At 49.5% G+C, this 17,736-nt stretch overlaps 1 protein-coding gene across 1 annotated transcript in view; it reads right to left on the bottom strand.

Annotated features, from left to right (window-relative positions):
* Positions 1 to 13,150: 13,150 nt before the first annotated feature.
* LOC135921868 (glycine dehydrogenase (decarboxylating), mitochondrial) overlaps positions 13,151 to 17,736 on the bottom strand; it is a 65,446-nt gene continuing 60,860 nt past the window's right edge. Inside the window, exons 21-23 of the mRNA XM_065456266.2 lie at positions 16,907 to 16,971; positions 15,135 to 15,215; positions 13,151 to 14,927 (exon numbers count right to left, since the gene is read on the bottom strand). Coding sequence (XP_065312338.2) covers positions 14,811 to 14,927; positions 15,135 to 15,215; positions 16,907 to 16,971 — 263 coding nt within the window. The 3' untranslated portion in view covers positions 13,151 to 14,810. The remainder of the gene's footprint in view (positions 14,928 to 15,134; positions 15,216 to 16,906; positions 16,972 to 17,736) is intronic.

The following is a 17,736-nucleotide window of genomic DNA, read 5'->3' as shown; positions in this document are numbered from 1 at the left end:
GGGCGATCCTTCCTCTCTTTCGATGACGGCCAAGGCACTGTGCACCACAAATAATATCGGAACTTTCTGGGTCAACACGCGGGGGCAGTTCGTCGTCACTGATTACGCTCTCGATTGGGCGGCTTCTGCTTCGGCAAAGACGCGGACAAGCCGAGGCGAAAATGCCGGGACGTTTTTTGTTTGTTTGTTTTTAACGCGTTTCGTTTTTCATTTCAGTCGCCCTTCATCATTGGCTCAGGCGCTACCGCCAGCGTCGGTCACTCGGCGCAGGAAAATGATCCAGCAAAAAAAAAAAAAGAAGAAAAAAGAAAGAAAGAAAGAACCGGCTTGTTTTAAACTACGACACCTCGATGTACTTCTGCTATCGCTTTTGAAAGCATTTCGCAGCCTGTCGCACGCTTCCAAGTTGTCTCTTGGATGCTCGCTTTCACGTAGACACAGTTCAGAGATAAACGACACGCTGCGTTTTTCTTCGTCATCGGGACGTTTCGTAGGGTGCATGCCACCGATCTTAGCCACGCCACGCTCGACAAAGTTGCAACGCGGAAATAAGGCTTTCTTTCGACCGCAGTTATGGCTGCCGTTGTGAAACAGTCATGCCGCGGAAGAAAAAAGGAATCTCTTGCGGTGTAATGGACGGCGAAAAGGACGAGGAGGGCGTCTCGGTCCGTCATATTTATTGCTGTGGTTCTGCTTGCTGCCTCCGTCTATGTATAGTATAAAAAAAATTCCTTTGTTTGAACGACGCCTCCTGTACCAACGAAGCACCGCCGTGGTTGCTCAGTGGCTATGGTGTTGAGCTGCTGAGCACGAGGTCGCGGGATCGAATCCCGGCCACGGCGGCCGCATTTCGATGGGGGCGAAATGCGAAAACACCTGTGTACTTAGATTTAGGTGCACGTTAAAGAACCCCAGGTGGTCAAAATTTCCGGAGCCCTCCACTACGGCGTGCCTCATAATCAGAAAGTGGTTTTGGCCCGTAAAACCCCATAATTTTTTTACCAACGAAGAGTTGCCAACTTCCGGAAGCGACCCTTTCGGAAGATGGCGGCAGGAGCGACGGGATCGCACTATTTTCGGCTGATCCACCGGGATCCCCTATGGGACTAACACGTGCACAGCGTTGCTTCGTAATCTTCCCGACGCGCAGGGTCGGTAGACTACGAAACTATACCTCTGTCCGTGCGCACACTCCGTTTTAGAACTAATGGCTGCGTAGCCAGTTCCCAAGTCATGGATTAACTGCAAACGAAGCTCGTGTGTGTGTGTGCTGCCAAACGCTATAGCGGGTGATCTTAGGTGAGCTGAAAGGGTGTTGGGGTTAAAAGAAATACATTAATGAAAATACCCCAGCCCGTACCGCTTCGTATAACAGACTCACATTACGGGTACTAAATAGTGTGGGCAATGATAATTTGCTTAAAAGGAAATGAAGCTTATGCCCAGTATGCTGAACCGAGGCATCGCATGGCTACCAAAATTAACGAAAACTAATTGGAATGCCGCCGAAACAGCAGTTTTTCATGAAAAATTAGAATAATTAAATACTATAGAAAGGGTACACTACTATCCACTGGAACCGCAGCCGAGCGAACGGGTCAGCGGGTCAGACGGCCTTATTACAGGTCTAAGAAATGACTGACGAGTTTCTCATTTTTTGCACAGTTTTTAGGTCATGTCGGGATGCTTTACAGTATTCTTCAGGGCCGTCAACATTACTTGATTCCTAGGTCTGCTGATGTTGCTTTCTCTCGGTTTTCAAATTTTCTGGTTGGCTAGACGGATCGACAGATTTCCGAGGTAAGTATAACCCTAGAATGCTAAGCTAAAGCTCCAGAATAAGTATAGCCCCAGAACCGTTCCTGCATAGAGGCGAAACTTGCCGCGCGGCCTGGGGAGGACGAACTTCGATCTCCGATATTGCTGTATACGTCTCTAATCGGCGCGTGCTGCGCTGAGAAGGCCACGTGCAACCGGGAGTCTTACAACCTCCTCTCACCCCTTTGCTCCGACGTTAAGGTTAACGCTCTTTCCTCGCCTCACACGCGAGCGGGCGGAGGCGGAAGACCAAGTTCATTGAAAAAGCGAGTCTCGGACGACATGTGCCTCTTATCGGATCCGAGCTCGAGCGTGTTTTCGTGCGGGAGGGCACCGCCACACTGCGCGGTGTAGCTTTGTCTGTTTTGCGCGCCACCGCGATTTCTTTTTCGTGATTCGAAGCAACAGAGCGCCCTCCACACGGCGATAACGGGGGGTGGGGGTGGACGCAGGGGTTAGCGAACTGTGAGTCTCCTTGCGGAGAGACTAAATCGCGGAAGCGTCCGTCTGTGCCGCGAAGCCGTTACGGCTTTGCAGACGACGATGATATACGCGAGTATATAAGCAAGGGAAAGGGAGGAAACGAGCTCCGCTATGAAACGGGAGGACAGCGAAACATGACAAGGAGAGAGAGAGAGAGAGAGAGAGAGAGAGAGAGAGAGAGAGAGAGAGAGTGAAAGTCGTGCACGCGCCCACGCCGGGCCTGGTAACGGCCGCTATAAGTGCGTTTAGCAAACTGGAAAGGCGCGAGTACTGCTCCGAGTTCCCCGTACAGAGTCAACGTATACGTTGGCACTTTTCACGCACTCTCTTACGCTGCGGAGGAGTTCATTAACGTGAAAGCACCGGCTAGTTCAAATTCAGGCTGGGAACAGCTCTGTAGAGACGGACTCTGGTTTGAGGCACGGTGAAATGCGCTGACTGACAACTGATTTGTTACTGACGGAACATTCGACGATGCGTTCCGTAGCCTAATTAAATGTTCGTCTATCGCAATAAACCAGATCGTTTATTGTATTCAGAAATGCGTCTGAACTCGGCGCCCAAGCTTGACTCGATCTAATGACGCCTGTCGGGAACGCGGCAGAGGAAACGCAATGAGTGTCTTGGGCTCGTTCACGCCAGGCGTCGCCTAGATCGAGCCAAGCGCGGGATTCAAGTTAACACGCATTTCTGAATATATACGAGGTTTAGTCAGCGCAACGTTTCGCTTTCCATGTGCCAGTACCAGTGTCCGTGACTTTAAAGCGGTTCCCACCCGGAACAGTCCGCCTGTACTGCATACGACTGCTATAGGCACGGTGCCTGTTTTCCCGTGGAAAGGAGAACTCAGACGTTCTATTTTATGTTGGTAACAACTACATAAAGGGAGTGCACAAGACAGACAGCATAAATTAAACGCGGGGGCGCTTACCACGAACAAGCCCTGTTTACTACCCTGCACTGGCTTAAGGAGAAAGGGTAGGATAAGTCCGAGAGAAGGACACACACACACAAAAAGAGGGGGTGTGGGGGTTGATTCGATGTGCACTGGATGGGATAACGTAATTTTTCTATGCCAGTGCCACTGCTTGTACCGCGTCATCCGAGGTCAGAACGGTCCTTGCGGTGCTCTTGGCGCGCGTTATGAACGGGATCAGGTGGCCAAGAACGATGGACGACAAGAGCGACATACGGTCAATTCGATTGGCCCTGCAGTTCGTGAACTGGCTGCCGAGGTGTTGCACTTAGCTATTCGTTTCACCAGTTCGTCACGGCGGCACCTGCACGGCACCAATTCGTTTCACTCGGCGCAGGCTTCGCGCAGGACATGTTCACAGCATTATTCCCTGCAGGGCTCGTCAGACAGGTACCGGTGCAGTATTGGTGCAGGAGGTGTCGTGCCGGTTCCGCACGAGCAAGGACCGGCACTGCGCTGGTGGGAACTAGTTTGCGAAGTGCAACAGGACGAATCGAATGGACCTATGGAATGAAGCGAGAGCAATTGCAACGTCATACCGGTCCTGGAGTCTCCGACGTAATGGAAATCGCAGTGCCTGGGCCGACGGTCGCTCTATCTAGTCCTGGTCTTCTGCGCCTTGCCTTTACTACTTCAAGCATGAACCAACTAGCCCAAGCAAGAGTTTTACTCGCTCTATCTGGTTACATCGAGGAATCGCAGCAGTGATTTCGTGGCATTTAGACAACGAAGTAAAGCTTCTCTCAACATAAGCTGCTCAGGAGGGGAGCTTACGGCACAACGCAACATACTCCCAGTTTCATTGCCTCACCGTAGATGGTTGGACCGCGGAATACTCGTTAGCTGTTCACAATTTCTAAACAAAAACAAGTGGAACCTTTATAGTATATTATTAGGATACAGCATTGTCACAAACCACGGGATCAACTTATGCACGCTGTCGCGCTCTGATCAGCTGGGAAGCCACGTCATCGGAGAGGCAGGGACGTGTGGCACAGGTGGTGAAGAGAGATTTCAGCTACGCCAGAAGGGCCGCAGAGTGAATAGAGCCCTGTAAGTCGCAGGTTTCAAAGAAACCTGCTGCTCCCGCATATATGTTAACTTACGTCAAAGAATAGTCGGCGCATAATGACTACAGTAACTATAGTCGAACGCATCTACAACGGACGCCTCGGCAGCGAAATGACCTGTTCGACAAAGGACCGATGATGTCTCGGCTCATTTCTTACCCTTGATACGTGTTGTGAGCGCTTCTGCAATGAGGACCACTGCAATGAGTTTACCTCTACACCGAATGAATTTATGCCTTCCCGACGGCAGATTTGTTCATTTACAACGAACCCCACGTATAGTGGAGCCCACCGATATCACAAGTTTTCCTGCTGCATTGTACTTCAGAAATCGATGAATCCGTACGCTGCTTGTATCGCATCAATCGGTGCGGCAGCTGACGAATACATCGCAGTTGATCGTGTCGGGTTGATATAACCGTAACTGATAATGTCTTTAGCCACCTTTGGCGGAAAGGACGTGAGTGTTAACGAAGGCAACCCTGATGAAGATCCTGTAAACGAACCAAGAATTTCGACATCATTCAGAAGCATTCGACGCGTGCTGCATCTTTACTTTGCGTAACTCCATGCGCTTCGCCGCAAGGCATACTGTGGAGCTCGTTTCGATAAGATTAGCTGAAATCGTACGTTCTATCAGGAAGGGTGCACGAAAAAAAAAAGACATTTCTTTCACTCTCTCGTGTACGTAATGTTGGATGAATATTTTTTTGTTGTTGTTGTTGAACGTGCTTAGCTTGCTCTATACTGTGAGCGTTGAGCGGCATTTACAACGTAGTAGGGACCTGTATAACGAAGAACCTTGGAGGTCCCGAGAATTTCGTCATAAAGGCGCTTGGCGTTTAAACTGTGTGCACTTTCTGAAAGGAAGGGACTACGATGGTCACAAGCGAGGGAGTTTAAAAAGATTCAGTGGTGATTTAGCGGTAAATGCGAGAGAAATGCGCTAAGACATTACGTCGCGCCGCTTCGAGGTCCCGGATACGTGATTTAAACCGCGTTCACCACATCGCAAAGGCGCTCGCTCGCTCGACAAACGTCCTGCCTGTTTGAGGAGCGAAGTACAACTTCGCTCCTCGCATAGGCAGGACGTTTGTCGAGCGAGGGGAGGGGGAAGGAGATGGCGCTTCAGCGCCACCTCCTCCCCCTATCTCTCTATCTCCTTCCCAGCTCCGACAGGCTTCTAGACCACACACGCTACTCTAAGGTCTCCCATTCGTAAGCTGTTGTAAGCCCTCCCGTCCTCTCTCTACCTCTACCACGTGACCGGCTTCACACACCTCGGACTGGCTTAACACGCTTCACACATTCATTCCAGGCCCCCCGCCCCTCTTTGACACTCCTAATGCTAAAGCATTAAATCATTTTCTGGAGCGACAGCCCCCGCAGATTATTACCAACAGAGGTGAAGCCACCGATTGCCTCTACTTCACTACCGAAAGCGTGCCGTTACTTGCTCGGGACCAATCACAGTGTAACTGTTCTTGCCGTGCAAGTGTTAAATCTAGGGTGATTGGCATAAGCATGTCTTGCTAGTTGTGAATGCGAAAGCATTAATGTCCAATTGAACGCCGTTGAGCAGTCCTTCGAATTATGAACTCCTCGTGGGCAAGCGAGCACGTTGAGGCGCTTGGTCCTGCCATGGAACCTAATGAGGACGCTCCCGAGTAAGCCGCGGTGATTTTGACGTCACCGATTTCGTCACGCCGGGCTTGGCAACAGAAATTTAGGTCCAAGTAGCATGACGTCATAAAGCAGAGTGCGCAGGCCTGCTATCTTGGAGGCGATAGTTTAGCCCAGTGGGTAAAACAATCGGCTTCGGAGCGTCGGGTCGCAGGCTCGAAAGTCACTACCGCCAACGTTTTTCCTCTAAAATTTATTCAGTTTTTTTTTATACAATAATTTCTTTATTGCGTTTATCTAGGCGAAGTTAGTACGCAGGCGAGGGCTTAAGCGGTCAAGGAACACGCGGATAACACAGGCCTCTGAGAGCGAGGGTGACGTGGCGTCGCGGCGCTGCCCCCTCTCCCTTCAGGAAACCGCTGGAGCATCAGCAGGTGTTACCTTTCGCCCGCTCAGCTCCCTCGAAGCGCGCACGTGACGTGACGTCACAACCAATGGGAATTTAGGCGCCGTCTCGCTGCTACAGACGCCGGCTCTTTGGCCCAATGGGCCATCGGATGCTTTCGCATAAAAAAAAGCTCGGTGTTGCGGGCCAAACTTTCAACATTAGCGAGTTGCGATATCACGATATCCTCTTCAGTTTGCAAAGACGTTCAAGTTTGAATCTGAAGTCAGTGACACAAACAAGCACACCCAGAAGTGTCTATTCGGCAAAATCGGCCCTGGTTAAGCCACGGGAAGCGAAAATGCTTATGGTATTTAATCCCATAGTAAGCTGGTGGCGACCGTTTTTGGTTCCCAGACATCATTTACACTCTGTTTTTTTAGAACCTCCTTGAGCATTACGGACTACACGACAAACCATCATTTTGCATTTATGCCCTGATGCATGTAATGCAATTTCGGGCTTGATTTTCTGAACTTAACTTCGACGTTTCTTGGTACTAGTATTTCTTTTATAGCGAAGCATCTTTCTTTTTCTTGGACCCAATGGTCCAAGAAAGGAGTAGTTCCAATATAAGAAGTTTCATAAAATCAAATGAAGCCGTTAAACATCCTGTGCTATACCACTGAGAGGCCTGCGCGCTTTAGAGATCCCCGGTTGCCCACATTACATGCCTATGTGATACGCATATATGTTTTATGTGGTGATTTGTTTGGTCAGTTATTATTTGTCAGCCAATATTCCGTGCGATACGTATAAACTGGAGCATCATGAGCCTTTAACCGAAGTCTCGATTGGAAGGTGCAGTCGATTACGTCATTGCAAGGGATCTATAGACGAGTTAAACGTCGAGCGTTACGCTTCTTATTTCTCAGTATACGTATGTACAGCCGCATTTTGCGCCGAGAGACTGACAGCGTGGTGGGAGGCACTGTTGTTGTGGCGAGCTTCGCATTGTTAGGATCGGCCTGCAGGGGTACTGCTATGCAAAGCTATTTCAGCCCGCTGCACGTGTTTCGATCGACCCACGGTGGGGGCGCCCTTCAGAGAACCAGCGAGGACAACGCTAACCAACCATGAACTTACTTCAGAGAACTGCGCACTACCGCAGCAAAAAGAGTTCCCTCTCCCCCCCCCCCCCCAAAGGGGTGCTTTGCGGTGCGGGGGCCCCAGGATTCGTCACAGTCTGCTAACCCACGTGGCGACTACAGGAGAAAGGCAGCTCTGGAATTTAGAGGCGCCAGCTGGGGTCGGGCGTGACCCCCTGGCTACGGGGACGCAAGACAATGCACACCACGACGGCCGCGTTGCGAAGGTCAGCTCCGAGTGCTGCGAAGGTCGTCTGCCCTCGGAGTGGGGCAGTGAAAGTGCGTACGTGTGTGTGTGAGCCCTCCTCCTCCAAAAAGGCGTGTAGTCTATGATGACGTCGAACGATGACGTTGAACGGAGTGTTTATAAGCAGCTGTTTGTCGCTGCTACGGGGTCCTCGTCGTCGTGGTCGTACTCGAGAGCTGTGTGCTCGTGAGCTGCGTGCTCGTCAGTGTGTTTGGAGCTTCGTGGTCGTATGTTGTATGCATCGTTTTGCGTGCTCCATTTGGGAGTCACGCTAGAGTGTGTAAATGTACCACTTGTTTAAAATGTAAATACTGTAAATAAACCCTGTTCACCTAGTTCTTCCCAAGTTCCTCTCTACGACCTTCAACTCTTACAAATGGCGGCAGCGGCCAGATCGTCCGACAACTCCTCAACTGTATGTCAGCGGTGGTATCGTCCGACAAATCTTACAGCGTCCACCCATTTCCACGGATACAGTGCAAGACATTCGAGTTATTTTTATTGTTATATAAGTATACGGACGCTATACGTTTACGGAGTTTGTGTCGTCGTTGCCGTGCTGTCTTGCTTTCAACGGCGCATGGAGGGAGGATTATAGTAGGCTCCCCCCTCCCCCCCTCAGAGGCGCGCGAAGGGTTTGGCTCCAAAACTGACAAAGCCAAATGGACGCACCATGGCGCTCCACTCGGCTCTGCCGGGGCCACAGGACATTTTCTTTTCTTGCTTCCAGCGCCAATCGAGCGTCGTACGTACACAGCGGAGCAGCTGTGTGCATGTACCACACCATGCTGAACGTCAAGCTAAATTTATTCTGATCGTTTCTTTGGATGCTTACCAATGCCGACGGTTTTCTTGGGGTCCCATCTCTCGTGCCATCCAGGTGTGACGAACCGGGTGGACATTTTACGAGCCCACCAGTAATTTTGGTCACCGCCGAATGGCTGGAGCTATATACAAGCCGAAAGGAGACAAGCTGGGGGCGCTTGTTTCCTTCTCGCTCGGACAGCTCCAGCCAATCAGTACTTTAGCAGCGGCCGAAATAGACAGTCCACTAGGTGGACACTTACCCTGCAGGTGGACCCTGCAGTTTGCTGAAACTCACGCTTGAACGTCATGCTGCATGGGATGTACAGCCGCCCTAATCTCTAGCTAGGCCGCGACCCCAAGCACCAGGTATTTAGAGCGCCGCACTTAGGCACCCTTTCCTGCGTTGAGCGTCGGCCTCGGCGTAACCGGCATAACGAACGAACCCAGCAAAGAATGAAAAAACAGAGCGAACGCGGTGCGTAGCGGAGGATGAAAGACGGCGAAAGCGAAGAGAGCACGAAGAGAAAAGCGGAGGTGGAGGGTAGTGCGGAAGCATGCGGAGGAAGGAGGAGGAGGAGGAGGAGAGTTTGACGAAAGGGTGAGGAGGAAAGCGGAGTGCCGCAGGAGACGGCGGCGACCCGCTTCGAGATGGCGGCATAGTAAGGTGCGCTACAACCCACCATCCCGTTTCGAAGTGGACGCTCACGGCATCAGTCCATCCATCCGTATGCGCCGTCACCAGGTCGCCGCTGACGTCACTACTAAGCCACGCGGTGAGCGCGTACACAGATACAAGTGCTGGAATGGGCTTCGGACGCACTGCGCATGCGCTACTTCGCCTGCGTCGCCGCCGCTAGAGACCCTTTTCGTGCTTACAAACAGGGTTCTTTGAAGACTTCCGGTTAAGTGATCAGGAGCAATGCAAGTTACAATAGCCTATAAGCTTACAGGCGCGAGATTTGCTGCAGATTTGGAGTGTTGACAAGCGAGTTATATTGTGAAGCACAACAAAAAAAGCCCGTATACATGAGCTCGGCGTACGGCGCACGTCTTTCATATCTGAAAACATCAAGAATATGGCCTACAGTATACAATACGGCAAAATACTTTTTTCTTGGCTAATTGGACTCTCGAAGTTGGCTGACCGGAAGTTCTCTGGAGTCATGAACGCACTGCTGCCACATCGCGGATGCAAATGGTCTAGAGCAAAGCGCTCCGCGCGAGTCACGGCTTTCCGTGTTCACGAGCGACGCAACCGGTTGAAGTGCGCCGTCGGCCGCTGCTGCTAGAACACCTAAACAGCTGCGCTCAAATTTCGCACTAGGCAGTATCGTCATAGTCGGCGATATTTTTTTTGTACGCCAGTGGCTTATGACGAGGTTAATAGAGATATGATCGATATTAAGCGAATGATCATGAAGCGCTGTCTAGAGGCTGCTTTAGCTGGGGGCCAGCTCCAATTTCCTTATCCAAATATATGTAAAACGCAGAAATGCTGTTATTGACAACCGTGTGACTCATTTCAATGGTGTCTGGAACACCAACAACTGTAGGAAAGATACTTGTGGTTTAGGACCTCGATTTCCTTTTCACTATATCGCCAAAAACTTGGCGTCACAAAATACAAACAAAAACGCAGTTTAATTGTAAATTTGCACCAAAAACACATACTGGAGTTCTGTAGACGGAATCTTTCAGAGAATTTGAAGCAGACAAATGTGGTATATGAATTTGCAGTGTCTAAATTTTTAAATATTTACGATGGTATTGCGAAAAGTCCTGCTCACAAATTGCCGGCCTATATCAGAGTGGTGCATAATGGGTCAATTTTGTCCGCTTTAGATTAATTGTTCGTGCAATTGACAAATTTTTGATATTCATTGCGGAGTTAGAGTTATAAGCACGATACATGTTTTGTTTAATGCTGCCGTTTTGGAAATAAAAAAAAAAGGAAATGGTATAAATTAAGAATCCGCTCGGGATTGTGGTCGCCAAGAAAAACAATTTCACCGTCCATGTATATAGACAGGATGAAGTTTTAGCTCCGGAGCTGACACTCACCGCCTCGCAAATCCTATCCATTGTAAGTGGCAGGCACACAGAAAACTCAGCACTCGGGCGCGGCCTTGTTGGATATTTCGCCGGCTGTGCGTAGACTTGTGAAAGGTTGAGGATGTGATGCGACCTGTCATAGCGTCATCATGTCGCTGTATACCTAGCTGTCACCATAATCGTTGACGTCGTGTCGTCGCTGTCGAGAATATGTTCAGTGTGCGGTAGCGTGCGTAATTCTTAACGAAATACGGCGGACACGCACGGTCACCACTGCCTTTTTTTTGTTTCTATGTCTCCGAATATGACCATCTTCGTTACTACAACTTTTTTTTTCTTAAGACCCCGCGGACATAGTGAACTCTGCAGACTGCCTCTAATCCAATACCCTCGAAAATAGGTCGCAAAATAAAACAACCGCTCGTACTTTACCCTCCGTAACACCAAAAATTCTCTTGCGGGTTTGTCATCACAAGATGGCGACTATGTAATTTCTCCACCACGTTTTATTAGGTCTGCCCAGACCGTCTACGTAGAGGGCTTTCTGCGCCCTGCCGCAGGCTTGTGAGCTGCTTCCTCGTAGTCCCACGGGTATAATATTGGGGGCGAGCTCCACCACTGGGAAAGCTAGCGCCACCGTCGGCGTGACGTGGCATGAGGGATCACATGGACACAGCGGCCGCGTCGGCTGCTTCGAAAGCGCCGAAGCGAGCTGAAAACGAAAGTTTAAAGTTCCACCTGCGCCGCGGTTCTGATTAAGTGGTGATGCTTTACCACCTTGGGTGTCTGCTTGACAACATTTGGAAGTACTATAATAGGTAGTGGCTGCCTTTGGAGGCGTCAGCATGGTAGGCTACTGCTCGGTGCCGCAGTGCCGGACGTATGCAACGGAGCCCGGTGTCAGCCTCATTCACACGTAGCCGCAGGGCAAGGACCTGCGTGAAGCTTGGCTGGCGAAACTTAGAACCAGCAGACAGCCATCGCCTACAACTCGGTTATGCAGCAAGCACAAACGCGAGGAATATTTCTGCTACGGCGCCGGGACTGCGCGATGTTCGGTGAGTAGCAGAAAACGCGCACTGAGACGCTCGCCCGCGCCCGCTGCCTGGCTAATGTCATGACGGTTTGGTCTATGAACTTGTTGATGCCAGATACTGGCAAGTTCACTGGAACGGAAAGGCAGCGGTAAGACGCACATTAAAAAAAGGCACGGCATATTGTCATGTTTGTGTTATGAATTAATGCACTGGATTACAAAAAACAAGCAGAGGGAAATCGCACGCTGAGGAGACCGATAAACATACAGTGCGACGCAACTTGAGAAATAATATTGAAAAGTCCAAGAATTTAGAAGAAAAAAAAGATTGAATCGTCGCGACGGCACATCACAGTCGCCGTAGCCAGGCGTCAAAGTCTCTTAACGCAATTACTTTTGAACAGTTCTGATAGCGTCCACGCAACAATGGTTGCTAGTGTACTGTCAAATTCTCATATATATGCTGCGGCCTAAAGCTCACAGCATGGTTCGAAAACGCGCTCACAGCATAACCAACACATTGTGCGAGGACACGCATGCAGACGCGCAGTCGGTCGCTGCGAACCCGTGCGATCGCTGGATTGAGGCTCCATTCTGTTATGCTCCATTTGATTATACAGACAACCCACTATAAGAACATATTTCACATAGTTTACTCTCAGCGTTTGGCTTCCTTTCACGCAAGCTGGTTCGAGAGACTCCATCGCAGCGACCACGTGCGGTGGTGTTCACTGTACGTATTCGGTAAAGAGATATCGTCTGTAAACAATTCTGTAAACGAAGTTTGCCCAAGATTATTATGTCGACAGTCAAAACTTCCCTCGTTTTGAGAGCACCTGCATAAATTTCCAGGACGGCTGCCGCGTGGTGTTTTTATTGAGCGTCGTAAGCGAAACCTATGAGGAACGTTCCGCTGATCCATCATACTGCGCAAGGGAGGCGCTTCCGACAGATGGCGACTCCGTAATTCCTCGCCGCCAATAGCTAACGTATCATTGGGGAGCTTTCTTTCATTATTTGGCGCTGCTTTTTGCTGTAGCCCACTCGTTTGTCGTAAAGAGTGCGCTTGCGGCACTACTTGACTTTTGCAGTGCGACACAACTAAGAGCGCGGCTCTAAGCCCCGCATTCGCTTCTTATGTTTCTTTTCTTTGCCGCCTTCTCCTTTCCTCTCTCCATATTTTTATCCCCACACTCCTTTCCCCGCGCAGCGCTGTTGAGGTGCCTGTCCTCCTGTGAGAGACAGTTAGGGCACTGCCACTTATCTCTTCCATTCTCTTCAAAGTCTCTTCACACACACATACTTTCATTATTTCTGACATTTAAGGCTGCTATCGCCCCAACGACATTCATTACGACGAACTTTTCACGTGCGTGAGAATTTACCTAAAACGCAGGTGAAACAGCTCTTCCCACGAAAGCAGCCATAAGCTTACTTCGACTAATGGTTGGTTTGCAATGAAACAAAGTGGTACACGCACGAAGAAACAAAAACACACAAGTGGCCACATCTGTGACGTCCTTTAGGAAACTTCCTTTACAGCAAACAATATAATTTACAAAGTATGCACACATGGCGGCATGGAAACCTGTCAAAAAAGAATAGTGGGGGGCGAGTAATGGGCGGACTGACTTGATTCCGCCTGCTGGCGTAATGAACTCCGTTTACGCCAACACGAAACAACGGTTATTTGATAATCCCATTGCACGTCGCGCACAGCAAAAGACCCATCACTCAGGAATGGAGTTTTGTATATCAGGAAACATCGTGAACAGAGTCGTAGAAAACATTCTGGTAACAGCGACGAGGTCTCTGCGGCAGCAGAGACCTCGTCGACCATGACAGCAGGCCTAACCGTGACAGACCATGACCGTGACAGCAGGCCTAACGAGAGACTGTGACAGCAGGCCTAACGTACAGCTTGTCAACGCTGAATCACAGTGGAAGAGCGGAAAGCGAACGGAAGAGTTACAGGTGGAAGACAGGAAAACAACAAATTTACGTGTTAGTGCTTTAAAAAGGGGTGCCTTTTCTTTTTCAATGTAGCTTACGCGAACACAAAACTCAGCACCAATTTATGAGCCATAAGGAAGCTACAAAGGATGCAATAGGTCGGTAATGAATTGTGCAAGGAAGCTGCATCACGTGCTGTACGCAAAAACCAACAGTCGTTAATCGGCGCACGAATGACGCGTTGCAGCTCGTTGAAGGTTTCACGCGGATGTAGAGCTTAGACAGGACGTGAGTCTAAGTTCGAACGACGCGGAAGGTTGCTCAGCAATTCGCAACCAAGAGTGAAAGCGCAAAGGAAGACAGCATGACAATGAACAAGGACAAGCACTTTCTTCTCGTCCTGTCTTCTTTTGCGTCTTTCACTCTTGTTAGACTACGGTGTACCAACTAACCAAAACTGCCACCTTTCGCAGTCAAGATGGCGACGTGAAACAGACGCTAGCTGCAACACGATGACAACCCTTCAACAAATGCATTACTGATTGTGAGTTACGCCTTGTAGAGCATTTTCGTAATGTTAGTTAACGTCTGTTCGCGATATCCCCTAACGCGATGCCTTACTACTGTCAGTAGGCAAGCGAACAAATTCGGAACGTACGGAGGCAGTGTTACAGACACCGTCAAATCACGCCGCATCGTCAAATCCGCCATCTTGTGTGCTCCGATTGGCTAGAGGGGGCAGCTACGCCGTCGGCGATTGGTTCAAAGCGGCAATCGACAATAGTGGAAAATTTGCACAGCGTCCGGAACGACATATCGAAAGGCACATGGCGCAGAGTCAGCCTAGAAAGCGCAATCAAACGCACCCTTTTCCCGTTTGAGAACAAAAAACCACTGTACAAAAAAAAGGAAAAAAGCAAGAACAAATTGTGCGTCCGTTTTCCTCAGGGAGTGCACGGAGACAAACGCCCGTCAGGTCCGTAAGCCCGCTGCTCGAACCCCGTAACGTCAACGGCCCGCGACCACCACACTGTTCCGAGAACCACTTTGGACGCATGTTCGCTGCGGAGGTGCCTTGCGGGGCCAACCGCAATCCAGGCACGAGTCTCCGGCGGCTCGCACCAGGCGACGCAAGAACACCACTTCCGGTCAAGGACAAAGTCCCGGACGGGTCGCGCAACACCGAGTTGAAGACGCGAGCTCGTTGGACGACTAGAGCGCCTCGTACGTCTCCATGGGCGGGCAGCTGCACATGAGGTTGGTGTCCCCGTAGATGTCGTCGATGCGACCCACGGTCGGCCATATCTTCGTCTCCGGCGTCACGAACTTCTGCGGGGAGACGCGAACGACACGTGAGAAGTCGTACTCCTACGCCCTGGCGGTATTTTAATCAATCACTCTTCATTTCCCCGCTTACATAGAGATATGAGAGAGGTGTATGAACAAAAAAAAGACGAAAAGACTGTGTCGACAAGAAAATTTAAGAATTTTTGTTGGCGCTGTACAAAGAGCCCCAGCAAGAAAAAAGAACCTTACCGCCGGAAACGCCGCCTGTTCCCTGGTGTAGGGAAGGTCCCACTTCGAGCTGATGACCACCTTCTGGGGATGTGGCGCATTCTGGGAACATGTACGCAAAACGGGATTTAGAGGGCGAAGAGAAAGATATGTAGTACACATTATCTCCTTCAGTCAGCTTATCGGGGCATCTTCAGCCGGTAAAACAAAGAACAGCCTCGTGGTGACATATGGTGACGATGTGATGGAACAAAAATGTTCTAAAACACTTTTTCTTTCGACACTGTATGGCGTAAAGAAAACGTAGCTTTCCGAAGTTTACGGCTCCATGAAAACTTTCACATCGGCCGGTAGCCATTGAAAGCAATACAGGGCCACGCGGTTTGGTTGGTAGCGGTACTCCCGGTGTATCCTCCTCAGACCCTAAGCGCACTAGGGGGCATATTAACTTTTGAATCCGGTTGTTATCACCGACTGGTATATTATGAACGTAAAAACACATTTTTTTCGTTTATGTACCCCGGTTGGGTGCTGGAGGCAGCATCTCCATGAAGATGAAGAAAGTAACTGTCTTTGATTCCTGAGATAAAATCAGCTTTTACTGGCTAAAAGACGTAGATGAAGATCTAACATCCCGTGGTACGTTTTGTTGACCCCGCATCCTGTATTTTTTTTTTTATCAACTCAAAGCACGGTCGGTCTCGACGCGACGCGCCTGCTCAAAGTAATCGAGAGTTATTGATGGTCGTCTGTGACGACATAATGGCCTAGATTGAATCGGTAGGAATTTTCACAAAAGGCTTCAGTTTCAGCTTAGTTTAAGTTTATTATTCAGTTTATTATTTATTAGGTTACAGCAGTATTGCGCCCAAACCCCTTTTACATAGTTCCAAGAACTTTAGACTTTAAATCGTGGTTGGTCATTTTACGTTATTGGAGCAGAGCTAATCCTGAAAAAGAATACGAAAGAAGTTTATTGACTGGAAAAGGCAGAGAGGTCGGCCGGAAAATGGAGTATCTGGCCTGGTACTCTGCGCAAGGGAAGGGGAAGAGGAGAAGAAAGAGGGTCACAATGGGGGATGATGATGGGAGAAACGAGATGAAAGAACACATGTCATAAGTGCTACCACCACAAGCGCCAGTCCAGGACCATGTCGCCTAAGAAAAGGAATAAAAGCAATGTACCCAATGGGTACAATGGGGCGGAAGAGAACATGGCTAAATCGGTAAAGCCGAATGTGCACGTACTAGCTACAATTGGCTGTAAAGGAAAGAAGGACTGCGGAAATGTCACCTTCTTATGTCAACACAAGTCACTTTTAGAGTGAAGAATAACCCCACTTGCTTTAAGAGAGACACTATCAGCTCTGACTGATATTTCCAGTCTGACTGGAAGTTCGTCATGTTGCTCTGAACCCTTCAATCAAGTACTCTTTCTTGTGCCATAACGGCCTGAACTGACCAATAAATCAGCTTATCGACAGTCGGTCGTAATTCGTGACTGGACGGATTATTGCTATTCTTAACCACGGCAGGGGACAATAAAAGGCCGTTCGTCCCGAGTCTGACTGCGGCATCGGCTTGGAAGTCGTCCATCACTACTTTACCGATCGATTGTGCTCTAACACAAGATTCCCGAGTACGCGTAGCCCGAGGTTATCGGACAGTAGTCTCGTAGAAACAACAACAACAAAAAAAAAGAAGTGCGAGTACATTATGCTCCGGAGCTACAAGTCTTGCCATCGAGTTGAACGCTGATAGGAAACAGGCAAGAGAGCAGAACACGCGCGCACCTTAAGTGGGTTGGCCTTCATGTCAAGCTTGCCGTTCTCGATGTCCTGGATTTCTTGCCTAATTGCTGCGCAGGAAAAGAAAAAAGAAAAGAAAAAGGAAATATCACTTTGGCGCCAAGGTGGGTGCAGGCAGACAACTTCTGTTGACAACAGACAAGAAAGGCAGCCGCATGGATGACGACGTCGGCAACAATAACAGCAGCAACAACAGCAGCTGCAACAGCAGCTGCAACAGCAACATCTGCAACAAAAGCAACACCAAGAGCAACAACTGCGATGGCAAGCGCGGCAGCAACAGCTGCAATAACAGTAACATGATAGCAACATCGAGAACAACCTCAACAACGACATGAGCAGCAACAGTAATAGCAGCAAAAGAGCAACAACGACAACAGCAGCTGCACCAACTGCAGCAAAAGGAACGATAGCAACAGCTTCCAATCGGAACAGCAAGTTAGACGTGTCGCCAAGCAAATCTCTCCCTTATTTAATTAGGAGCCTCTCCTCTTAACGGCAATAATGGCGACAAAGGCAGCTGTAACCAGGCGCGCATCTAAGCCATTACTCGGGCACAGGCCAGCAACACAGGGTGCGTGATGGCTATGATACAACTTTAATTTCGAGAAACATACCCGTATACGCAGCCATTTACAAAAAAAAAGCGCCACTTACGGCACGTGGCATGTAAAAGGGACACACTCATTTGCTGCCGCTGCGTGCTGGAAGGACTCAGCTAAGGGAAGCAACCAGCACATTTGAGCACGTGGATACGGAGAATGGAATGGCAGTTAAGGTGAAGCGAACGAGCAAAAAAATATATCCCACACGAA

This window comes from Dermacentor albipictus, chromosome 9 (assembly GCF_038994185.2).
Source record: "Dermacentor albipictus isolate Rhodes 1998 colony chromosome 9, USDA_Dalb.pri_finalv2, whole genome shotgun sequence".
Taxonomy (NCBI): Eukaryota; Metazoa; Arthropoda; class Arachnida; order Ixodida; family Ixodidae; genus Dermacentor; species Dermacentor albipictus.
The sequence above is the reverse complement of the archived record's forward strand: the minus strand, read 5'-3'. Positions and strand labels throughout refer to the sequence as shown.